Source organism: Dasypus novemcinctus, chromosome 8 (genome assembly GCF_030445035.2).
Source record: "Dasypus novemcinctus isolate mDasNov1 chromosome 8, mDasNov1.1.hap2, whole genome shotgun sequence".
Lineage (NCBI taxonomy): Eukaryota > Metazoa > Chordata > Mammalia > Cingulata > Dasypodidae > Dasypus > Dasypus novemcinctus.
The window spans coordinates 14,025,242-14,052,522 of NC_080680.1; the positions used below are offsets into that span (position 1 = coordinate 14,025,242).

Genomic DNA, 27,281 nt, shown 5'->3' on the forward strand with positions numbered 1-27,281 from the left:
TGGCAACAGTAATAGAAATTTAAAATTCCCTCCAGGGGTTCAAAAGCAGATTGAAGCAAGCAGAAGAAAGAATTGATGAACATGAAAACAATATCTGAGAAACAGAAGGAAGAAAGGATGAAGAAAAGTGAACAGAGCCTAAGAAACCTGTGGGACATTATTAAGCTATCGATACACACATTGCAGGAGTCCCAGGAGAAGAAAGAGAGAAAGGGGCAGAAGGAATATCTCAAAGAAACAATGGTGAAAACCTTCCAAAATTTATCAAAAGACAGAAATATACACATCCAAGATGCTCAACAAATTCCAAGCAGGATAAATCCGAATAGAACCATACTGTGCTATGTCAAAATCAAATTGTGGAATGCCAAAGATAAAGAGAGAATTCTGAAAACCACAAGAGAAAATCAATATGTCACATATAGGGAGCCTCAATAAGATTACGGGTTGATTTCTCATCAGAAACCATGGAAGTGAGAAAGCAGCAGAAGACACGTTTGAAGTGCTGAGAGCAAAAAGTGCAAACTAAGAAATATATTTCCAGCAAAACTCAAATTCAAAATTGAGGGAGAGATAAGGACATTCCCAGATAAACAAAAGCTGAGGGAGCTCTAGACCTGCTCGCCAAGAGATGCTAAAAGGAGTTCCGCAGGTGGAAAGAAAAGGATAGTAGACTATATTAAAATTGCATGAAGACAACAGATCAAAGCCACATGAAGAAATAAAGATCTCCAGTGAGGGTAATGACTTGAGTAAAAATAAGTGCCAGTACTATTGTATTTTTGGTTTGTAACTCCACTTTTTACTTCCTAAGGATCTAAAAGGCAAATGCATAAAAAGTAAAGACAGGCAGTGGATTTGGCCCAGGGGTTAGGGCATCTGTCTACCACATGGGAGGTCCACGGTTCAAACCCCGGGCCTCCTTGACCCGTGTGGAGCTGGCCCAGGCACAGTGCTGATGTGCATGAGGAGTGCCCTGCCACGCAGGGGTGTCCCCCACGTAGGGGAGCCCCACACGCAAGGAATGCGCCCCATAAGGAGAGCTGCCCAGCGCGAAAGAAAGTATAGCCTGCCTAAGAATGGCACCATCCACACGGAGAGATGACATAACAAGATGATGCAGCAGCAAACAGAAACACAGATTCCCATGCTGCTGACAACAGAAGCAGACAAAGAAGACGCAGCAAATAGACACAGAGAACAGACAACCGGGGTGGGGGGGAAGGGGAGAGAAATAAATAAATAAATCTTAAAAAAAAAAGTAATGACGTCAGTGGTTTCAGACTCAATACATAAATACACAATTTTTGACAAGGACTACATAAAGGTGGGGACAGAGGAGTATGGTAACATAATCTGTTTTGTAAAATATTGAAGTTAAGTTAGTATCAAAGCAAAGGAGATTGTTATAGATTTAGGCTGTTAAATTTGAGCCCCATGGTAACATGGTAATATTGAAGAATGTGCAAGCTCACAGAAAGAGAGAAAAACACAGGTTCCCAGGTGCAGGGGAAACAGATTTAATGCATAATCAGTGTAGGGTTTCTGTTCGGGGAAATGGGTAAAAGTTTAGTAATAGAAGGTAGTGAGGGTACCACAAATTTTGTTAATCTGATTAATCCTACTGAATGGTACACTTGAGAGTGGCTGTGACAGGAAATTTTGTTATATATATGTTCCCACAATTAAAAACAAAAAAAAAGAACAACTAAAGAGACAATGACAAACACAATGACATGCAACTGGATGGGTTCTAGCAAGGGAGGGAAAAAGTTTAAAGGAACATTACTGAGACACATGAAAAAACTAGAATATAGGCTGTAAGCTTTATATCAAAGTTAAATTTCTTACACTTGATAACTGCAGTTAAGGTGGTTTACATAAGTGAATATCCTTGTCTTAGGAAGTATAAAGGGCGGTATTATGTTCAAGGAGCATGAAGTATACAACCTACATTCAAGCATCCAGAAAATGGATTGATAAAAGTATAGATAATTGGATGGATAGCTAGAATGATACAAAAAATGTGGAAAAATGTTAAAATTGGTGGATGTGGGTATCTGGGGGTAGGAGTATACTGGGGTTCTCTCTGTATGGGGTTTGTATTATTTTTATAACTGTCCTATAATTTGAAAGTAGTTTAAAATAGAAAGTTAAAAAAAAAAAAAGGAAAAAACCTACTTTGGCTAGCAGGATGGTTCAACAGATTTGAGGTTGAAAAGGATGAATAAGTATCTCTCGAGAATATTCTTCGTTTCATGTTTATCACAAGGAGGTAGGAGTTTTAAAAAAAGATTGAGAACAGAGGTATAATGAAAAATAAAGACTCAGTATAACTACAAAGTAGAATAACTGCTTATAGTGAAGTCTGAGGAACGGAAAAGTCAACATAAAATGTATGATATAAAGAAGATGGAAAATTCAGTAGCAGGTAATACTGTGGGATCAGGAAGGGCTAAAATAAACTGAATATGAAGTTTAGGAACATGAAAACCATTCAAACAAATCTGTAACCAATGGTCCAACTTAAATGTTAATATCCAAATCTGAAGTCAGTGGAAGGTAGAACTCTTATGTAAAGAAAAGCATTCTGGAGATCCTAGATTCAAGAAAACCAGAGGCAAAAAGAAAATCAAGTTTTTAAAAAATTAAAGCCAACAAACAGGTTTAAATTGTTTTAATTAAAACAACTAAATGCCTACTCAAAATTGAAAATTTCCACAACTGATTAGGACACAAAATCATAGAATGATTTTTTTTTAAGTACATAAAAAAAGAAATAAAAGTTTACACTAAATCAAAAACCAAGTGGAACATACATATCCACTTTCCCACAATCCCACAGAGCTCCAACACCCTCACTCATGCAGGGCAGGGAGGAAGAGCAGTGCCAATGGAGAGCAAGGAAAAATGACATACACAGCATGACAAACAAGAATTGCGGGGAAGTGGACTTAACCCAGTGGTCAGGGCGTCCGTCTACCACATGGGAGGTCCACGGTTCAAACCCCGGGCCTCCATGACCCATGTGGAGCTGGCCCATGCGCAGTGCTGATGCGCGCAAGGAGTGCCGTGTCACACAGGGGTGCCCCTGCGTAGGGGAACCCCACACGCAAGGAGTGCGCCCCGAAAGGAGAGCCGCCCAGAGCGAAAGAAAGTTCAGCCTGCCCAGGAATGGCGCTGCACACATGAAGGGCTGACACAACAAGATGATGCAACAAAAAGAAACACAGATTCCCGTGCCACTGACAACAACAGAAGTGGACAAAGAAGAACACACAGCAAATAGACACAGAGAACAGACAACTGGGGCGGAGGGTAGGAAGGGGAGACAAATAAATAAAAATAAATAAATCTTAAAAAAAAAAAGAATTGAAAACCTCAAGTCTAGTATCAATTAGCACATCAGACACTGATTGTGACCAAAACAGTGAAGTTAACAAGAGAAGCTTAAGACCAAAAAAAAAAAAAAAAAAAAAAAAACCAAACAAACAAACAAGCAACCCCAAGCCCCAAAATGAGAACAAAAAAGAAAACAAAGGTATCAAAAAGCAGAGGGGCAAAGACAGTAGCATGGAAAAGGCCCGTGAAAGTATGGTACATATACAGAAGACAGGTAATAAAAGGAGAAAAGCAAGAGGTCTGTGGGCCAAGTGGGCCAGCAACCCTAGCTAGCACTAGCTGACAGCAGGCTACACCCAGGAGGCCCTCCACTAAGGCTGACCACAACATTCCCATAGCCTGCGGTCAGCAGCTTTCTCTACTCACCTCAATCCTTGCAGCACCCTACAAGGTACACCTACTGGGTCACTAATCCTTACAGTCACACTGAGCAGACCTGATGACTCCCAGTGCTGGCAGGAGGAAGCAGACGTGGAGGTGGCTAAAGATGGAGCTGCAAGGAGAGCCCAGACCCAGGACCTCCAAAGCCTGGGCTCTGCTGCCGCCACCTAGTGCTGTTTCCCCAGGATGCCTGGTCTGTTGTTGGAGCAGATAACCATGTTTGAATTGTTCAGCTTCTCGTATATACAACACTCTGCCACACTAAAACAAACTAAAGGAGCAGAATGGCCTAGGTCAAAGCAGGCAGTGGGAACATCTTCAAAAGAGCAAGTCTTTCTGCACTTAAGTCCTACAGGGCTTCAGCCTGGGACCTCCACAACCAGGTCCCTATTTTTCTTCTTTTATTACGGAATTGGCTGCATCTTAGAAGCTACCTTTTTGTCCCTCACTCCAAGTTTAAGAATTTTCAAGTTACATGAAACGGTCTCTCATTGTCCTAAACACAAATGAAGTATTCTTTACTTGGAAATCTAAGAAATTTGATACAAACTTACTAGTAACTCAATATTGAAACTGAAGTATTAAAGAACTTAAAACTTGACTAGCCATTTTCTATTTTCAACTGTCACGATGCAAATCAAAGTTCTAAATATGTCCAGTATTGCATTTGTAGTCTAGTAAACATGACCTACTGATTAATAAAGCAGCACAAAGCAGAAATTTGTTCCCTTCCTAGCCCTCATCAAAGTGAAAAACTGTTTCTCTTTGTAGATACTATTCAACAATTTAATCATCTTACTCTTCCTTCATCATTCCAAGCTCTTCTTGTGCTTTTTAAACCACAGAGCCCCAAACCAGACATGTTAATTATGCTCTAGCATAACTGGAGCTATGTAAAGAAAGGATGATGTCATGGTTTCTAACCGATATACTTGACTGGGTGACAAGTGAATTAAAAATTTTTAGTGTTGCCAATACACTGTGGATTTTTAATTAGATAAATTATGAGATACTGATCACTTCCTATGCATGGTACTTGTGGTTTTCATTAGACGGTAAAAGGATGAAACACCTCCTGATCTTTATTAGTTTCTTTTAAAATAGTAAGATTGGAAACACAGTTTTTAAAGATATTCAATTTTGCATCCTCAAGTTCAAGTCTCCTTTGGCCTATTCCATTTACCAAACTATATTTTTAGAATTTCACCACCAAACTCAAATCTACTAGACTATTTATTATTCGGAGAGGGTTGGTATTACATGAAATTACCTAATCAATTAGAAGTATCCCTTAACATGCAATACTGTAATCGTGACCCCCTTGACATTCCAGCCTAATAAAAAAAAACAATAAGAATATTTGAGAAAATAAAATTCTAAGAGGATTATGGATAAGCAACAACTATCCAAATTCTCAAAAAATATAGTAAGTTTTATAACTGAGAAAAAGGGCTAAAAAAGAACACATATACATCAGTAATGCTCATGGAAAAAAAGTACACCCAATATCTCTCCATCCCTGTTAAGATGACTAAAGTGAGGCACTGTAGAGAAAATGACTGTATGTATACAAAAGATGCAAAAAATGTGGCCAACAAATACAATTTTTACATTTGAGAATGTGACTTTAAAAATCCCACAACTTATCAAGTTCTTTGAAAATATACTTTGTATTGCTTTCCCGTTACTCATAAAAACATCCAGCTCATTTTTTTCCTTCAACTTTTTATTTTGAAATAATTTCAAGCTTATGAGACAGGTGCAAAAACAATACAAAACACACAGAGAGAACTCCAACATACGACCCCCATCCTAATACCAAGATCCACTAATTTTAACCTTCTGACACATGTTATTTATCATTCTATCCACCAATCCATCTGTCTATCTACCTATTTTCTAAACATTTGAGAGCAGGCTGTATACATCAGCATCCTTGAACATGTAATATTTTCATGTACATTTCCTGAGAACTAGGATATTCAATTATGTATCACCTTAAAGACCAGTTATCAAGTTCAAGAATTTTAACACTGCTATAAAGCTTACAGTCAATATTCCAATTGTTTCATAGGTCCCAATGTTTCTTTATTCCTTTTCTCCTCCAGCATTAGAGGCAGTCCAGGATCATGTATTCCATTTAATTGTCATTGTCTCTTAAATTGCTCCTTTTTAAAAAATTTTAGGAGTATATATACAATGTAAAATTTCCCATCTCAACCATTTCCAGGCATACCATTCTGTGGATTAATCACATTTACAATGTTGTGCTACCTTCATCACCATCCATTACCAGAACCCTCCCATCACTCCAAAGAGAAACCCTAGATCTATTATGCATTAATTCTACATTCCCTCATCCTCTGCCCCTGGTAACCTATTCTCTACTTTCTGTCTCTATGCATTTGTATATTCTAGCTATTCCATACAAGTATAATCATACAAAATGTATCCTTTTGTCTGACATTTCCATCAATGTCTTCAAGATACATCCATGTTGTCACATGTATCAGAATTTCATTCCTTTTTAAGGCTGAGTAATACTAGATTGTGTGTATATACTACATTTTGTTTATCTAGTCAGCTGTTGATGGATACTTGGTTTCTTCTACTTTTAGGCAACTGGGAACAATGCTGCTATGAGCATCAGTGTAAATTACCTGTTGAGTCCCTTTCAATTCTTTTTCATATAAACTTAGAAGTGTGATCAAGTAGTCAACAAATGGTAATTTTAAGTTTAATTTTTGAGGAACCACCAAACTACTTTCCACAGCAGCTATACCATTTTACATTCCCACCAACAATGTTCAAAGGTTTCTATTTCCCCACATCCTTACCAACACTTCCTGTTTTGGGTTGTTTTTGTTTGTTCTTATTTAAATAATAGCCATTCTAGTGGGTATAAGGTAGTACATCTTTGTGGTTTTGACTTGCATTTCTCTAATGGCTAATAATGTTGAAGATCTTTTCACGTGTTTATTGGCCATTTGTCTTTTTTGGAGAAATGTCTATTCAAGTCCATTGCCCATTTTAAAATTTGTGTTGTTGACTTGTAGGAGTTCTTTATATATTCTGGATATTAAACTCTTACCAGATATATGATTTGCAACTGTTTTCTCCTATTCTGTGGGTTGTCTTTTCACTTTCTTGATAATGTTTTTAGATGTACTACCCAGCTAATCTTTAAAATAAAGCATAAAATTTGACTGGATCCTGGGGACAACTGGAAAATTTTGAAGAGGAACTGGATAATAAATTATTTTAGAGGATTACTGTTAATTTAGTTGATATAACAGTAATATGATTAAAGGAGAAAATATCCTTATTTTTATGTGATAGTGATGCAAGCTGAAGCAAGCTGAAGCATTCATGGATGAAGTATAATGATACCTGTCAACTTCCATATAGTGCAAGTTTAAAAAAGAACACATGGATATATGTATATACTTTATATAGGAAATGCAATGTCACAAAATGTTACTTGTTGAACCAGAAATGAAAATATAGATGAACATTTTTCTTTTCTTTTGAATTCGTGTATACTTAAAATTTTTTGTTAAAATGTTAGAAAACACACATGATAATGGCGTTCTTGACCTGTCAATAGATTGAGTTAATATTCTAATAATTCTTCAAATAGCTCCTCAATTCACATGAAATAGGCTAGGTAGACATAAGCATATGGTCTTAGATCCTGGAAGTTTCTCACTCCTGTATTCAAAACTATATAATCCTGTAAGAAAAAGGCCTTCATTTGTGTCTCAACTTATAAACATAATACTTAACAAATCTAAAGAAAGTAGATGTGACATTTTTAAGTCCACCGTGATTATAGAGTTTATTTTTCCCAACCTTAATTTCAATAATGGTATCACAAGGAGTTTGTGATCAAGAATACAAATTGTATCACTTCATAAATGAAGACACATGAAAAACTCTTTGGCTAAGAGCAAACAAAGATTTGCTTCAAGGGAAAAAAAGCAAAAGAAAACAAGTAATTTCTAGTACGAGAAGAGAAACTGACCTTCAAACAAGGTGAAAAGAGCCCACATCAAGTAATGAACCACACAGAGTAAAAAAAAAGGAAAATATTTTACAATACATCAACAACAGATGAAAAATAAAAGCATTTTAAATGTCAAGGAAAGGAAAGGAATTCCATTTAAACTTTCAAGTATCACACAAAGTGAACTACAAGCTAAAATGTAGGAAGGAAAATTCAATTTAAAACTAAGCACCAAACAAAATTGTTCATGGAGGAAGACAGAACGTAGAATTTTACAGGAAGAAGTGACTTCAGAAACCATTCAATTTAACCTTCTCCCTTTAATATGAGGAAACCAATGCCTCACTTGCCAACAACCTAGTACCAGAGCTAGAAGCTTAGAAAAACAACTGACGTCCCAGGGTCTTCCTAATTGCCCAAATCTTGAGAGGCACATGTACCTTAATATTAATGGTAATTAAGATCAAACACTAATAATGGAGAATACCTGAGCAAATTCACTACACCAGCTAAATTCAGAAAATGATGGGAAATCACTAAAAAGTACAAGTTGAAGTCTGTTAGCAGCTTATACAATTTCACTCATTATGATTCTGTGTAAATCAAATTCTCAAACATTCCCACTGAGAAAATCAAAATTAACTATCTTTTTTCTGATGTTTATTAGTATCACAGGAAGGGAAATGAAAGGAAAGAAAGATAAGAAAATCCATTGTATTAATAAAACAGAGTAAACTGGCCATTTCTCTAATGAAAAAGCATTAAAGCCTAAATCGAACTATTTTATAATTGTATCAAATTAGTAAGAAAGTTATGAAATTTTTCCAACTATGCTAAAAAAAAAAGTAGATTCCAGTGACTGATGAATATATCACCTATTGAAAAATTAGTATTTTTAAGTGAAAATATACAAAAACTTTACATAAAAAGCAGCTTTCCTCCTATCTAGGCACATAGCATGAAGAATTCCTCCAAGGGAATTTTTAAGGACATTAATAAATCTATCAAAAATATAGATACTGGGCAAAGGTAAGATAAAATAGGTTGGGTTTTTTTGTTTTGTATTTCTTAAAGGTATTGAGTGTCTTTAATTAGGCGGAAACATTTTATTACTAACTTTGTAACATATTTCCTTCTTTAACAAAGGAACAAAATTTATAACATTAAATTAAGAAGTTGATTATTACAAATGCTGCAAGTGAAATAAAGCTTGTACCTTAAGCGAGGCTAGTGGATGTTCTGGACCCAGTAAACTCCAATGAAAAGAAGCCAAATCTTCATCAGGTAGAATGTGATTACCTAGAATATAAAATATGCATAACATAAAAGCCAATGATCATAAGTGATGCAAGGGAAACTTTAAAAATCACTGTTGTTTTAAAATAACAGATTTACTATATTTAATAAAACAAATTTATTAGATTACCTTTGTTTCAGACTTTACAATAACTTCTCTAGGACCACCTCATCTAATACACCACATAAAACTTCAAAAGTGATAATATTTCTTAATCTCTTAAATAAAAAGCAAAATACATCAGGCAAGTTTATTCTAACTGCAAGCTTCTTCCAGCTGCCTCAAGCAAGACATGAATTTCTAGCATAGCTCCAACAGCATTCAAACTAAGTACTAAATAAAAATCTAAGCAACTTCCCAGAATAACAACAACAACAAAAAAATAGCAGTTTGCAAAAGGTCAGCCTGGTAATGCCAGGATGCCAAATACTGACTAGATAAAAGTTTTCAATTGTTCATAAAACAACTATGGTTCAAACTGTATCATGTGAACCAGGATCAACTGCCAAATACAGAATCTATGGAATGATAAAATCTTTCTAAGCAGACTAAATGACAGTGGCTATTGATAATAACATGGATCAACACTCTCCACCCCCAGAAATTTCTACCAAAACCTACAAACATGCATGACAAAGAACATAGTATAACAATACTAAAGCAGGCCATTAAGCATTAAATCCTATGAGCAGTACTCTCACAGTCTATAAATAAGAACTGTACTGAGTAGAAAAATTACACTTTTTGGTGTATACTCACTATATTAATATACTAACATCTTTAGTGTATTAGCTATTTGATGCAATTTAAAAGTAATGATTTCCTAAATAATTCCATGATTCTTACATAATTTTCCACATTGATATTAGATTCGTTAATTAGCTACTAACAGAAAGCAAAATAAGATGGGATTATTTGTAATACTGCTTTATCATAATATTCTAAACCCACACATACAAAATATTGAATAATTATAATGTCCAGATAGGGAAAGATAAGTTATAAATGCCCAGGTTTATGGTCTACACTGCTCTGCACTATTTTCCTCTGTTAATGGATTACACAGAATTTTACTATGAAAGAAGTATGAAATAAGTTTGAAGCTTAGATTTGAAAAAAACATTTAAGCCAAGTTAAATATTAGTAACACTGTTAAAACTTGGGCTGAAAGCATTACTTTAGAAAGACTCATAGCTTTTTACCAAATACTTAAGGGAAATTCCACCCAGCTTCTCAGACACAAAACTTACATAGCTATACTTTCTGTTATAAAAGAGGAAAAGAAAAACTTTCTCATTTGAGAACAATGATACTTTTTCAAAATCTAGACTAAAAAAGCTCACATTTTAAGAGTTTACCTATAGGGAAGCGAATTTGGCCCAATAGATAGGGCGTCCGTCTACCACATGGGAGGTCCATGGTTCAAACCCCGGGCCTCCTTGACCCGTGTGGAGCTGGCCCATGCGCAGTGCTGATGCGCGCAAAGAGTGCCCTGCCACGCAGGGTTGTCCCCCACATAGGGGAGCCCCACGCACAAGGAGTGCACCCTGTAAGGAAAGCCGCCCAGCACGAAAGAAAGAGCAGCCTGCCCAAGAATGGCACCGCACACACGGAGATGTGACACAACAAGGCGACACAATGAAAAGAAACACAGATTCCCAGTGCCGCTGATAAGGATAGAAGCAGTCACAGAAGAACCCACAGCGAATGGACAGAGAGAGCAGACAACTGGGGGGGGAGGGAAGGGGAGAGAAATAAATAAATAAATAAATCTTTTAAAAAAAAATTACCTATAAATGACTAAATTTTTTGAAGAAATTCCAGGCCCTAGATTAATTAAATGTAACTGTACTATATGTTTTACATTTATTTCAAAATTTCACAAAATAATTTAACTAGAAGAGTCTGGGTTGCCATTATCTCCCAAGAAACTTATCTAATGTTTCTTAAATAACATAAACAAATATTCTTCCACCTTTCAAATATGCTGACTGCCACATTCTAAAAACATGTACTTTTCCCACTCATATAGTCAATTAAGATGCCCATGTCATTCTACCTAACGTAAACAAACATGAAGCTTTCCACATGTGCCCAGCCATTTAATCATTTATATCAAATTCTGACATTTAAAGTTTTGAAAATAAAGTATATGTAAAAGATTACTTTCTAATCCTTTGAGTCCCAAGTCACAAGCACTTCCTTAGAAATTGAATGGAAACTAGTATTAATTTAAATATATATTATTTGAGATTAAATCCAAGAAATGAAAGACAACTTTTAAAATCAGGATTTTGTTGACTGGTTGGCTGATAGTTATACAATAAAAATTCAAGTGCTACCACAAAATACTGAAAATAAAAAAAAAATTGTGGTTCCCTCGCAAATAGTGTAAAAAAAATTTTGATGGAGCAAGCGTAGCTCAGAGGTTGAATGCACACTTCACATGTACAAGGTCTTGGGTTCAATCTCTGGTATCTCTCTAAAATAAAAATTCCACCCACTGGCAGGATTTCCCCTCACCACTGCCTTTCAGGGATATCCATTTTCGGGTGGTACCTCATATCACGTGGAACCATCTGCAAACCAGGTCCAAGTTTAAAAAAAATCTTGGAGTGTTTATAAAAATCTTTTTGATAACTGGCTAAGTCCCCTCTTAAATACAACTGAATTGGGCTACTAACCCATATAGAATACAAAGTAAAAGACAATGCAATAATATCTCACTTATCTGGAGATGACATATATTTTAAAATGGGCCCTGAGTATCCAAAAAGCACAAAATTCCATCACTACAATTCATGTATTTTAATCACAGGAGACCTTAGGTCTTCATTCAGATCATATCAATTCATATTTTGGACACAATTCTTACAACAGCTTGGCAAATTAGAGCTGGATATTAAAGTAGCCAGAGACATATATACACTTTGAAAGCACAAGGGTAGCTGGTAGAAGGGAAAAGACAGAAAATTACTACAAAACGCAGACAAGAGAGATGAATATATTACCTTATGGAAAACTATTTTTAAGTAAAATAATTAGTATATAAAGCTTAGGTAAAGAAGATTTCCTGCTTTCTATATATTCAGCACAAGGAATTCCTCCAAGGGAATTTTAAAAGACATCATATTAAATGTGGGGGTTAGAAAAAGGTAAAAAAGGTTATTTTTTTCTGTTTTTCTTTTAAGGTAGTGAGGGTTCTTAAAATAATAGGACATTTTCTGAAAATGAGGGGGAAACACAACAGCACCAATTTCAAAGCCTATTTTCTTCTATAATAATTACAATTAATGCTGAAGACTTAAATACCTAATTTTCATAGTAAGCCTGTGTTAACATTTTTGATTTTTCCAAAACTTTGAGTTTATTCACATAATCAGTTTTTCAGTCTGGACAAAACAATACATAAACATTTTAGAACAAATGAGCAAAGTATTAGCTAAGCAGAAAATTATGACATCAAAATATAATACTAATAAGAAGTGCTAAGGAAAGTCCATTCCTTGGTTCTTCTAAATACATAAATGCAAAACACTCAAGCACTGAAATTTTATAAAATGCTCAATATGCTCATAGTATAGTAACTCCTTTATAACAAACTTTTCACACAACTCCACCTACCTAACAGAGCAGCAAAAATAGGAAAACGATTTGGATTCAGGTCCAGTTGCTTGGCAACTTCATGCATCAGATATTGGCTTGTTGTGAGACTTTTCCCGTTTCGGCTCAGTTTTAGGGCATGGGCACTGAAATAGTAGGGGATGTTGCACAATGCATAATCAGAGTCATATGCAACCAAGCCATGGAAACCATTTTCTCTGCAGAAACCAATTACTTCTTGATGATGATCCTCGATGCTCTGTGCAACCTATGCAAACGAGAGAAAACACTTCAAATACAGTGTAAAACTGTTCACAGTATGCTCAAGTGTGACATGCTTACACAGAGTCTGAAAATTTTCTGATATTAAAAATATCCAAGAAAGCCAAACAGCCAAAAAGTACCATAATAAATTACACAGCATATTACTCAAGTAAGAAACTTCTACAGAAAAACAGATATAAGTGAGTTTCTGGTAACATATAAATCCATCCACATGGCAATTTAATTTGCCATTCCTTGTCACGTTCAAAGATCATCCTGCTTGAACAGACACAATGCCAGCTAACTCTTGTAATAGTATTTTGAAGAAAGAGAGGGACTGAGGAAAATAAAGGGTGTAAAGGAGGGAGATGGAGAAGTTACACACTCTCAGTGGAACCGAAACAATTACATTTCTTCAAATTAGAACAAATGTGATAAATAGGTGAAATAATCAGAAGGATTTTAAAAATTAAAAGCTAGGTGCTATCCATGACCTAGTCATCTATTAATTACTATATGCCCTGAAGCAATGAGTACATGGGGATAGAAAGAATGAAGGTATTTACCTTAAAAATAATTGTCACATGTCTAGACCAAGCTTACAGTGTTTAATAGAATGCTTAGGACCAACATTTAGACTAGATCTAAATTTACTGTTTGTTTAGTGATTTACAAAAGCAGTGTAGTCTTCTTTATTTCTATTGAATCTCCCCATTATGAAATGTCAATACTATCTCAGATTTCTATTACATGCAAAGGAAGAAGCAGAGGAGCAATGCCTCTAAAAATATAAATAATCACTGCAACCTCTCTATTTCAAAAAGCACTGAAAAAATATTTTCCTAAACAATTTAAAGTCAATCCTACCCAAGACAATCTGTATCTCCCCTATTTCCCATACTCACTCATTCAACTAAAAATTCTGTCAAGTTTTTAATTTCTACAATAGATAAGGTATTTTAGAGAACAGTAATCAGGTACTGCTAATTATGGAAAACAAATTCTCTTTAGAGCCCTAAAGGAGAAAACCGTGGGCCCTTAAAACTTATGTTTCTGGGTGAGTAGATGTAGTTCAAGTGGTTGAACACCTGCTTCCCATGTATGAGGTCCCATGTTCAATCACCGGTAGCTCCTAAAAATAAAGCAAGCAAACAAAAGAAAAACCCAACTCTCATCGGGGAGTGGATATAGCTCAGTGGTTGAGTACCTGCTTCCCATGTATGAGGTCCTTGGTTCAATCCCTAGTAACTCCTTATAAAACAACTTATGTTTCTAGAACCTTTACTGTCCAATATGTGGCTATACTAAATTTCCATTAAAATTGAGTACTAAGTTCCATACTCCTATTAGCCACATTTCAAGTGTCCAATAGCCACATGTGGCTACTAGCTAACATACTGATTGGACAGCACATATACAAAGCATTTCAACCCACTGCAGAAAGATCTATTGGACAGTTCTATTAATCCTATTTCTCACCAACTTCCATAATAAAAGTGGTTATCAAATTTTGTTGGAAAGTTAGCTATAAAAAAACCTCATTTGGAGGCAAACTCAGGTCCATTAAAGAGACATATTTAAAGTAAACATTCTCTTCATAACTATTTCAATAAATATTTTACTTTATAAGAAAAAATAAAACAGTGACATCTAATTAGTCAAATAATGCTTTATTTCTTAAGAGAATGCTGATGAGAATGCTGATTTATCTCTTAATCAAAAATACTGTACTCTAAATAGTTTAAAAGAAATTTTCTATAACTAGGCCAGCTTCATCTTCTAACATTCTATGAACAGCAAACCATCCAAGTCCTTTATCTGGTTATCATTTTATTATGTAGAACTTTCTATTTACAGTGATGCTTTAAAACCCTTTCAAACCACTAGAAATTACTGGCCTTTTCCCAGATACCTTCAATATAAGTATGTATAATTTATTAAGAGCTCTTAAATGAAAGGAGATAGAGTCACCACTCCCTTCTCTGCCCATTCCATCACCCCTTAAAGGAGTTCTACAACAGGCAGCACAGCATGACCACTTGTTCCAGAAGATTCATACATCTTGTAGAGGTGAGGAAGAGTTAGGATGTAATATTTGTGTGTCCTATGTATCTTAAAAAAATAAAATAAAATGGTGAAAAGAGAAAAAAAAAAGAAATGGTAAAAAAAAAAAATACTGCATTTTTAGGCACAGGAATGGACACAACTTTCTGAGGTCCACAAATGACAAACCAGGACACAGAGCTATGCCTTAAAAATGTTTAATGATGGTATTGGTTCCCTATATCTCATTTTAGTTCTCTTAATTTTGCTTTGTATACTGTGCTTTTATATAAAATTATTATGGAATTTATTTGAATGAAGATTTCAAAATGAACTTTATAAAGTGTTAAGATAAAGAAGACTTTCTATTAGGCAACAGGTTTCCAGATTGACTCATAGACAATGGGGTTCGATTGTTGTGTGAAGAATAAAATTTAAGAATTTTTTAAAAGGGAAGCAGAGTTGGCTCAAATGATAAGAGCATCCACCTACCACATGGGAGGTCCACAGTTCAAACCCCGGGCCTCCTTGACCCGTGTGGAGCTGGCCCACGCGCAGTGCTGATGCACTCAAGGAGTGCCCTGCCATGCAGGGGTGTCCCCCCCATAGCGAAGCCTGACACGCAAGGAGTGTTCCCCTCAAGGAGAGCTGCCCTGCGCAAAAAAAGCACAGCCTGCCCAGGAGTGGTGCCGCACACACAGAGAGGTGATGCAGCAACATGATGCAACCAAAAGAGACACAGATACCCAGTGCCGCTGACGAGAATGCAAACACTCATAGAAGAACACACAGCGAATGCACACAGAGCAGATGAGGGGGCAGGGGGAGGAAAAAAAAAAAGACAATGGGTTGCGCACTGTATTTAATCGACACTGTGAGATAGCCTATTAACCCCATTCTTACAGGAAACTGAGTCTGAAAGCAGTTCAGGAGCTAGCTCTGTCCATCTCCCAAGTCCAAGCCTTTCTCAGAGCTCCATTATTAGAACAGGCCATAAAGATGATTACAGCTCATCTTCTGACTGTTTACTTTGCCAGCCTCTGTGCTAAGTGCTTTTTAAGGCATTATTCTCATGTATTCTCACAACAATCCTAGGGGGTAAAAAAATGGCTAAGTCAAAGTTGGGGCTGCTTTAGCCAGGATGGTCACCGAAGGCATCTTATAAGGAGTGGCTTTTCAACTAAGACCTGAAAGAAGAGGCAAGTCATGTGCAGACCACCAAGAGTATTTAGACAAAGGAAAAGCCAAGTGCAAAGACCCGTAAGTAAGCCTGGTGTGTCTGTAGCATGAGAGCACCACCGTGATCAGGTCAGAGTGATCAAGGGGGAAAGTGGTCAGAAATGAAACCTGGAGGCAGGGCTCAGATCTAATCTGGCAGGATTTCAAAGAATGCTGTTAGCACTGTAAAATAACAGGCAATATATTTCAAGAGCTGTAAAACGTTAATAATCTTTGACCCAGTAATCTTACTCCAGGAAATATGCCCTAAGAAACCAATCTACCAAACAAACAAAAAAAAAAAACATTAAAAGCATAAAAAGGGCCACAGAAGACTAATCTACAGGGAAAAAAATAAACTCACATTTAGGAGATGGGTAAATACAGCAGCCACACTTAATAAGACTGAGGAGAAACTTAGCTGACGATAAAATATTAAACAAAACAGTTTTAGAATACTATATTCTATATATACAGCTGTGTAAAACTGTATTTTTATGTATTTGTGGAAAAAAGAGTGGAAGGGAAAGAGCAAAAACCAACATAGTGTGCCAGGGTAGTAGAATTACACTTTAAAAAAAAAAAAACTTTTTCCTGTTACACGTCTGTCTCTTTCACCAGACTGTGAGCAAGAAGCACAGCTTATTCACCTCTGTATCAAGTATCTAGCTTAGTGCCTGGCATGCAATAAGCACTAACACCGGGGGGCCCCATTCCATGGGTCCCCAAAGATTCCTTCAATTATTTAGAAAGATTACAACAACATGTTCTGTCCCATAGAAGCCAATGCCCAGCAGAACCAGAAAAGTTTAGTTTCAATGCCCTTCATATAACTTCAGACAGTGGAATATGGAGGTCTTCACAAAAACCCTGCTCTACCTGCTCATCAGACCACATGGTTTCAGACTGGCATTAAAAAGTAAAGCAGACAAACTATCAACATTTCACAACAATACTAACTTGCAAATGATTAATAATACCTCACCCTCTCCCAAAGCACAGAGGGTGGAAAGCAAACAGTTGACTCCTAGAAATAATCTCCTGAAACAAAAGATAAAAGAACCACACCCATAAATGCAAACCTTCATACTGAAAGCAAAGGTGGAGAAATCCCTGACCCTTGCCTTAGTTCATCTTTCCTATCTCAAGTATGTTATAAAGCATCCACCATTCTGAGTCACAGCAGTGAGAAGGTGGAGGAACAGAAATATCAAAGAGGCCTAGGTTCTAGTTCTGGCATAATGACTAACCTCCTGGGATTCAACCAGCCCAGCTAGAACTGTAAAACTAGACGGATCTTTATGGGTCCTTCGATTTCTAAAATTCTAGCATTCTTCCCCCACTGTTAAAATCCATTATGATGGGAATCCCGTACACTATCATTTATGTAATCTAAGTGTCTTTTAAAAATTAAAAAAAAAAAAAGATCCATCATGCCTTTCCTGAAGAAATGCAAAATGGCATTAAAAACCGTTTTTTCATTTTCTTGTTTAAAAACGAGAGCAACGCAGGGGTTAGCCTTTTCAATGGGTAAGTAGTAGAAGTGTGGTTCAGCAGTTACTCAATTAGGAAAAAATAAAAACAAAAAACAAAACACTAACTGAAAAGAGTTTTTTTAAAAGTCTTTAACTCTTAAGTCTTAACTCTAGGGGGAGTGGACAGGACTCATACTCATTTGTTAAAACCCACACAGCTGACCCTCACAAAAAATGAACTTTAACTGTAAATGAATTTTTAAAAAGCAGCCAGATTTCAAGGACACCAGAATAGAATGCAGACTAACAAATGAATCTGTATTACAAAATGTATGAAATAACCTCTCACTGAAGCGGGTGGGGACAAAAGGAGCTGACCTAAGTAACTTTGGAAAAGGATGTTTTGACTGGAAACAGTTAAGGTTAAAGACAAAAATAAATGTACATAAATATTGTACTGTACTTAGTAAATTTGTTTCTCACAAGGATATGAGTTAGCAATTCTGAAAGTACATGTATACTAGAGTTGAAGTCAATAAAGGGTAAATGAGAGGTTTTTCACTGTCAGAAAGCAGTTACAAAGATGCAAACAGAGAAGGCTGTATGTATCAGCAAAGGAGAAGGCAGTAAGAACTGATGCTTAGTTAAAATACATACAGATAGATGAACACAGAAATAATTATACATTTGTGTGTGTGTGTTCATACACAAACATGTATTTCCTAACACTCTGCTGAAGTGGCCTAGAAGCAGTGACAGGCCAGAAGCAAGGAGCAACACCTGGACCCAAATCCTGGTTTCTAAATACTATTCTCCACTAAAAAGAGCCAGGTCTCTTGAGAGGAATGGCTAACTCTTAGGCAGGGAAAAGACAAGATGAGCCTGAAACACCTTGTAGTGTCAAAACGTAAGGAAGTGCTTAAAAAAAAAAAAAGAGGTAAGAAGGTGTGTCAAAGGGACACACACAGGAGTCAACCTGAAAGAGCTCCCACTGGCCAAAGCTAGAACAATCAGCACAACAAAATAAATAATAGAATGGATTATAACCCAAAGTAGAAAATAAATACATGAATCCATACTGATATAAACAATTGAATAAATAAAAGGGGAAGAAGAGACTCTTCCTTACAGAAGAATTCCAGTTACTATACATAAATACCACCCTCTTCAAGAAGTGGCATTTAATCGCCCACCCCACCCGAGTGAGGCTGGACTCCACCGCTGCTTCCAAAGAACAGAGCAAAGGGGGAAAGAGGCACCTCACAGAGCACCTGAACCAAGAGGTGAAGGGTCCTGTTCCCCGCAGTCAGGCTCGGAGCACCGACCTCCTGACCCGGTGATGAGAAGGGCACCTCACCTCCGGGGTCCTCTTCCCCCAAATGCACAACCTTGATCTCATCATGAGACAACACCGGCCAAACCTAACCTGGGGACAGTCCACCAAACCCCTGACCAGTCCCTCCTCAAGTGTCCAGGCCCCAGGAGATAAGGAAACACTGAGGACTGTCCTAGACCACAGCAGACTAAGGACACAGGACAACTAGTGCACTGGGCTCTTGGGACCAAAAACAGACATTAGGGGAAAACAGATGACATCCAAATAATAATTAGTAGTAATGTACCAATGTACAACCTCTCTTAGTTTTGACAACTGAACTATAGCTATTAGGATATTAGCATTCATGGATAACATCAAGGATATCAGGGAACTCTGTACTATCGTTGCAACTTTTCCATAAATCTAAAATTATTCCAAAATTAAAAGTTCATTAAAAAAAAAAAGTCAACAGTCTATAAGAAGCCACCTGAAAGACTATTTTAAATCACTTTATTAGATGAACAAAATATTAACAGATATCCAAAAAAGAAACCCAGCCTAAACGGCAAAGACTCAAGCAGCCTATCACATGAAATCACAAATGCTCCCACAGACAATTCAATTGAAACTGGAAAGACCACAATGACTGACTGATTAGGTATAAATTTAAAATAAGATTAGTCGTAAATTTACAAATGAATGACTGGAGTCCAACAACTAAGAATATCTGTAAGAGACAAAATAAATAATTCTTTTAAAATTTAAATCAAGGAAAGCTGGATAAAAAATCTGATACAGAGGATTTGCTCAAGGGAAAAAAGATCATATGACACGAGGTTTGGATGGGATAAAAAAAAGATTCTGAATTATATCATCAAAACAGGACTTAAAAAGCAGTTATTTAATTAAAAATTACATAACAGGGCCTAAGATTTGGGGAGTCAGGGTCTGACAAGACTTTAGCTGTTCTTTCTCCCTTCAAGTGTGTCTTTTTCCCCCTGAATCCTTTCATTCCCTTGTTTCCCCCTCCTGTGCCAATCTACCCTCTCATCCTTATTTATGTTTCTCTTCTTCCCTGGCCTTCCAACTCCTGGATTTGACTGGCATAATACAATGAAGTTTATATTTCAAGATCTGAAATTTTATTTTAGAAGTGAGTAAAACCTATTAACACAATGTGGAGAAAATTATTTCATTTTGAACTCTCGAAAAATATAAAGAACTTTAAAAATTAAGGCCAGAACCTACATATTTACAGGAAGCCCTTAGAAGTGGGAAAAATCATAATTCAAGTGAGAATCTGAATTATGAGCTGCCTAATTACTGAACACCGCAGGCTATAACCACGGAGACTATACACCACCTTAAAAGCACTAGTGCCATTACCACTGTACCAAAATGCAAGCTTTAGATTAAGGAAGTGAAACCCTAATAAAATTGTGCATGTAAACAATATAGAGCATTATATTTTAGCTCTGGTCAAGTGATGAGGGTGCTAATATCCAACGTAACACTCCAGATAAGTACAGTGAGGACAGGAATCATGAATTACCTTGGCTATACTCTCTCTGCCCACCCCTCATCAAGAAGAAATATGGTGGATACAATTTGTGTGGAAAACCTTACGCAGCTGGCAAAACTGTCCCATTTTCGGTCCCAGTGAAATATTTTGTACTTAGCTGAGAATGATAATTTTATATTACTATAATTTGTACCAAATTCTAGGTAAATCTTTTTCATGGGAAGAAGATATGACTCAAGAGGCTGAGCGTCTGCTTCCCCTGGGAGGTTCTGGGTTCAGTTCCTAATACCTCCTTAAAAAAACAAAAAACATGCAAAACAAACGAAAAAAAAACAACTCAAGATAGCCAACGTGGCTCAGTGACTGAGAACTGGCTTCCCACATACGAGGCCCTAGGTTCAACCCCCAACTCCTAAAAAATTTTTTAAATAAATAAATAAAACCTCAGTAGTGTTATTTCATAGTGAAAAAGGTAGATAAACCAATGCTCAAGGAACAATAACCAAAAATTCTCAAGCTTACTTTGCAAATCTGATTATTTATTAGTGCTTTGAAAAGCAGAATGGGGACAAATCAGAATTAAAGCTTAACACTATTACTTACTCCTAATCTCCCATGAAGACACACTTCGACAATGAGGTTTTAATGTCTCTGGCACCAGATGGTGAACAATTCCACTGCCTACTTCCTTTCTGTACCTCCATTTCTTCATCTGCAAAAATAATAGTATTCCCCCAACTCATAGAGTAGCTATGATGATTAAACGAGTTACTATCTATAAACAGCTCAGAATCAATCACTAAAGGTAAGCACTGGGTAAATGTCAGATAAATTTATTTTTAGGTAAGCTTATGTGAAAAACAATCTACTGTTTCATATTTTTTACAAAGGACCCGAAACACACAAGGTCATACAGCTTTTCTGACATAAAGAAAAATACTGAATAGGGTTTTTCTTTAGAATAATTTTACACCAGCATGGGGAATAACGTGACACACCTTCCAGCCAGCTACCAGATTTAGAAAATGTAAGACAAACGGAACATAAGAGGATAAAAGTCAACCTAAATTATTATTTTTTTAAATTCAGGCTGTGACCTTTATCCAACATGTAACAATTCTAGTCATTAGGTATTAGGAGGTAAAACTTACTCTCAGACTACTTACTCTCTACCATAAACTAGGTGACGAGTGAGAGGATAAAAGTCAACTCCAAGTTGATAGAAGACTTTTGCTGTTTATTTTAAAAGGTTAATTTAAATATTATGGCATTGTTAGCAATGTCTCTAAGTAATATTTCTCCCTCAGGAAACCTAAAATCTTAGCCAAACAAGCCTATCTTACCTATCTCTTGTTTATTCTATAAGAATTTATTACAATGGTCTTAAAAGCAAAGAAAAATAATTTTCAAATAAAGGAAAGAATGTGATAAGAGAAACGCTAAAGTTACAAACTTTAAAAATAAATAAAATGATAAAAGGAGAGTAGAAGGAAGCAAACACTGTTATTTGTATTTGGTATCTATTTAGCCTACTATTTTGATCTCCTAACTACTCTGCTTAAATCCTAGCGATGTTACTGTTAAAAATTTAATTCCAAAATACATGAAAATTTAAATTTAAAAATTTAAGAAAATGAACCTCAAAATGATACTATTTTCAAATTCTATTCTTTCAATAAAGAATTTTATTACAAATTCTTTACTGAAATATTCTCTGGTTAAGATAGGTACAGGAGATTGAACAAATGGCACTTTGCTTAACCAAATACTTTAGTGAACCTAAAGAATCCCCCAACAGTCTGGACTGGCTTGCAACTACTGTTCATTGATGGGTTCTACCTTGAAAGATGAACAATTAACTTCAAGCCTATGAAAAGTCAACTCTCCAGCAATAAACCCTCTCCAGTATATTTGCCACTCAATGGTAAAATACCAGAAGATATGTTCTTTCAGTCCAAAGAAGTTAATTTATTCCAGAAATAACAGAAATGTGAAATGACTAGGGCACAAAAGTCACAAAAGTTTTAAACCGCAGCTTAACTATTATTATAGTGTAGGTTATACAGAGAGATTATGTAGATGTAGAGTTTTCATCCACATGTATATGTAGATTATATATAATATAAATTGACCATCTTTGCAAATAATTCAGTGTGTCAACTTCAACTTTATCCCCTTGCTAAGAAGCCTAAGAAATAATGTTTGACAAAACCAGTTTTGAGAGATGGTTAAACTTAGCCAATGCCCTTAAGCAGCTTCAGTACAGCTCCTAAATTAAGAAGCATAAAAAAGTTATTCAAAGATAAAACATTGGGAAGCAGATGTGGCTCAAGCAATAAGCTTCTGTCTCCCTTATGGGAAGCCCCAGGTTCAATTCCCAGGGCTTCCCGGGAAGGCAAGCTGGTCAGTGTCGTGGAGAGCTGGCGCAGCAAGATGACACAACAAAGGGAGACGAAGAGGAGAGACAGTGAGAGATGCAACAGACCAGGGAGCTGAGGTGGCTCAAGCAATTCAGTGCCTCTCCCACACCAGAGGTCCTGGGATCAGTTCCCGGTGCCTCCTAAAGCGAAATGCAAGAAGAAAGGACAAGCAGATATGGAAAGAACTCACAGTGAACTGACACAGAGAACAGACAGTGAGCGCGAACACAATGGGGAGGGGCAGAATAAAAAATTAAAAAAAAAAAAAAAAAAAAAGATAAAACATCCGCACCAGGTGGCCATGCTAAGGTTACTAACTTATCTTTGGAACTGACTCTGACTCTGGATTGGAAAACAATCTTTCTGCCCTTATATTACCTTGCACAGGAAGCCTGTAGTAATTAGTGAGTCTGGAATTGATTTATTCAACCATTTACCAAATCTTTTTTTGAACACCTATCATACATCAGCTGTTGTTCTAAAAAGGAGATAATAGGCAAGGTCTTCAAGGGACTTATCTTCTACAGAAAACATGAAAAAAAAGTAAAAAAATGAAATAAATGATACCAGCTATATCAAGAGACATTTGGAGAATTTTATATTTATCTGAGTTGATTCATTTATATAAATAGTTAACTATATCGTAATATTAATATATAACCATATAATATATAATTACATATAACATATAGTTATATATATAAATTATTAATTGTTTTATTTAGGCATTTTGGTCTACAAATCCATTGGAAAATAAGTCTAATTTTTCAAATTTTAAAATATCTCCTTTCTGTATTACATGGTATTTGACAGTTAGTTATTCCTCAAGTCCAAGGCTGGAATACCTAACGTTTCCATTAGCATAAATAGTTTCTTTCCATTAGTACACATTTCAGAAAACAAAATGAGGAACCAAATGGGTCCAGAAATTGTTAAAGATAGGATGTGTATATGTGTGGTAGTATTTCAATTCAGAAAACTAAGTTGTAATTTTGATTATTTCTCTTTCTGGTAGACTCAGAAATTTCTTTTTTAAACATTTATATATGGCTTCACAAAGTCCTTACACTTAGAATCCTTTGATTTATTCCCACCAGCATTTGCTAACGTCAGCACTACTGCTATTTTGGGTCAGATAATTCTTTGCTGTAGGGGCTGTCCTGTGTGTTGTTGGATGTTTAGTGGCATCCCTGGCTTCTACTCACTGGATGCCAGTAGCAGCCCCTCAGCTGTGACCACCAAAACCGTCTCCAGACGTTGTCAAATGTTCCCTGGAGGACAAAAATCATCCCCAGTTGAGAACAACTCAGTCAAAAAACAGTCCCTGGCCTCATGTAGCTTATAATTTAGTGGGGAGATCAGTATGCAGGTAGCTATACTAAAGCAGACCACAGTTAAGGGTCACTGCAAACAGAGGCCCACTTTTTGGACTATCAGAAGAGACTCCATGTAAGGAAGATGGCATTTGAGATGGGCTCTCAAGTATGAGTAAAATTTTACAAGCTAAAAGTGAAGCAGTCAGCCAAGAGGAACAGCATAAACAGATGTGGGAAGTCAGACATTACTTAGGGAAACAGCAGTTTGGTTGGTACAATAGAGGAATTATGAACCACAAAAGAAGGTAGAATGGGGTCAGATGGTAGGAGGGTCCTAAAAAGCCAGAGTAAGTTTGGACTGAATGAATATGCTCAAAGCTTCTAAGCAGAAGAGTGACCCAATTAAAGATGCGGCAGAGCTGTGTGAGAGGAGTTTGACTGGTGGAGATAAGGATGTGAGGAGACCAGTTAGCTCCATTGGCAATTTCAACTGCTACCCACAGCAAGATAAAAGTTTAGTGAAATAGTATTTACCCTTACTATATGTTTTTCATTCTGATTTCTGTTTAATTTTTTGTATATCATTAAAGAAAAAAATGCTGGTAAACACCCAATAACTTGATTTCACAACCCATCAATGGGTTTGCATGGTGCTTGTTAAGACTATTTTGGTAAACTTGCTGAGTTTGTGTGTTGGGGATTTTAGAAATGAGGAAGAGAATAAGGATAAGTGAGGGACTACTGAGGTAAAATAAACTGAGGTAGAATTGCTATTATTCAAAGGCCTGGCAGAATGGGATGATGAAATGCCCAGGGTGACTCTAGGGAGGCAGTGACTATAGCTTTGAAGTGGGCGACCACCAGGTTCAAACCGGTTAGGCTAACTGTGAAATCAGAATAGACTGGGACAACAGAGATGGTAAAAAGCAAAACGAGAATGAAGAGTAACAGAGTACCAGTAGAATTATGGGAGAAACAGGAAACAGAAGGGGGTTTTTAATTCGGAAGTCTTAAAGGTGGTGTCTTTTAAAAAAACTAATTATAGGGTTCAAACTGTAAGATGGCTAAAATGAAACTAAAACAGTCACTGGACTTGAAGAACCTAGAGGCCAGATGAGGCAGGAGAACTTTCTGTTTGTAGAGCAACTAGAGACCTGGTACCTCTTACGTATGCTAAAGTTACTGAGGATGGTGACAGTATGCCTTAGACACTATTAGACGGTAAATAAATAAATGGATGGTATTAACCCCAAAAGAGGTAATACTGGGGAGTAGGAGAAGGAACAGTGTATAATGGAGAGGCCAAAGAATTGTGGCATTTGAGGAAAGTCCTTGAACTTCAGTAATCCCAGGAAACAGAGCTGAAATTACAAACTGTGGCCCAAGAACTGAATCCAGCCAGAAGCCCTGGTTTTGTTCAGTTCAAACATTTTTAAAATGGGATAATTTATGGATTTTTCTTGAAAAATCTGAAGGTCTGGCAATATGGGCTCCATAGTCCTGTATGACTTTTAAACTGTGCACACCCTTGGATCTACCAAATGTGAGTGTGTGCATGTACACCATTTGTAGGGGTTGGGTAAATTATGGTATACTATGCAGGCATTAAAAAGTTTACACAGTTAGACAAAAAGAATACTGCTGAATAATGTATAGTGTGATCAAATGTTGATTAAAACTATACTTTGAAAAATATATATCATGTAATGAATACAAACCATAATAAGATTTGGAAAGATTTACACCAAACTATTCCCAATGGTTATTTATGAAAAATAAGATTCTCCACTGAAAGAAACAAAGTTTAATAGTGAATACCACAGTTTGTAATAATAATGACACAGTTTCCTTTTCTAAGGCTTGCTGTTTTTTTTTGTTTTGTTTTTTACTTCAGGTTCTAAAGTAGTTTAGCAGGAGTCAACAAGTATTTTATCCATATCATCTAGAAAAATGCAGTTGTGCAAATATGCATTTGCTGACCTTATCTGTGTCAAAACTGTTAAAATGGAGGAAAATAAATGAAAATAAAATATTTTAAATGGATGACTGGTTTGAATTACAATAGTGTCAATTTTGAGCCTTAAGTATTTCCTGGGCAATTAGAGGTACTTAAGAATAAGGTATCTTGCCAGTTTCCAGTTGATAAGTACTTTCTTTCTGTGTAGAAACTTGCTGCACCTATTCTAATGGCAAAAAATAATAGAGGTGTTTTGCTTGCAGCATTGACCTGGGGGTGAATTGTAGGTAGGCACACCTCCAGAGTATTCTTAAACAATGAAACTGAACTTTCACTCTAGCATTGCACTTCCCTCTTGAAGAGGTTACTAGTTTTTGAGCCCAGAGAGCACTTAATGTGCGGAACCCCTTTATTCTCACCTACAGAATGAGGTAACAAAATGTTCTGAGGATGAACTGAGATAGCATATATGAAAGACCTACCAAGGTCCTAGTACAATATAAGTTAGTTCTTTTCCCCAAGTATACAAGAAAAAAGACCATCAGCCCTAAATATAGACGTTACTATGTTAACCATGAGAATCTTCAACACAGTCTAATCTCACATTGGTCCGCTAACTGAAAACAAGAACTGCTTTATATACAATCTAAATAAACCTACCAGAGTACTGATTTAATATAACTCCTACAGAAGAAGGTTCAGGATTCAATCCAGAAAGACTTTGTTACGAAGCCCCCCACCTACCTCACAAGTCTTGCAAAAGAAACATTTATGAAGGCTCCTGTGATGTAATGCCACCAATATTTCTAAATAAGCATAAGTCACACACTGAAGTTTCAAAGGTTATAATTGCTTGAAGCACAGGAGAGAATCTTCTATTAAGTAGCAAAAGCCAAATTCAAGGTAGGCTGTTTAGTGATCCAAACAAAATTAGCTGATATTTAGGCTAATTTCTAGTGGTTAAAGAAATACAATTATTACTTTACAGAGGGAAAAAAAAATTCTATCAAAGAAATATTCTTGCAAATCAAAAAAGATCTCTCTAAGCAAAGGTGACAA

The 27,281-nt window shown here is 36.3% G+C and overlaps 1 protein-coding gene across 2 annotated transcripts in view; it reads right to left on the minus strand.

The window, feature by feature from the left end:
• Positions 1–27,281, minus strand: part of FAM120A (family with sequence similarity 120 member A) — a 135,615-nt gene that overhangs the window by 102,967 nt on the left and 5,367 nt on the right. For both annotated transcript variants that reach the window (XM_004455563.4, XM_058301454.2), the window contains exons 2-3: positions 12,711–12,957; positions 9,006–9,088 (exon numbers count right to left, since the gene is read on the minus strand). In XM_004455563.4, the coding sequence (XP_004455620.2) occupies positions 9,006–9,088; positions 12,711–12,957 (330 nt within the window). The remainder of the gene's footprint in view (positions 1–9,005; positions 9,089–12,710; positions 12,958–27,281) is intronic.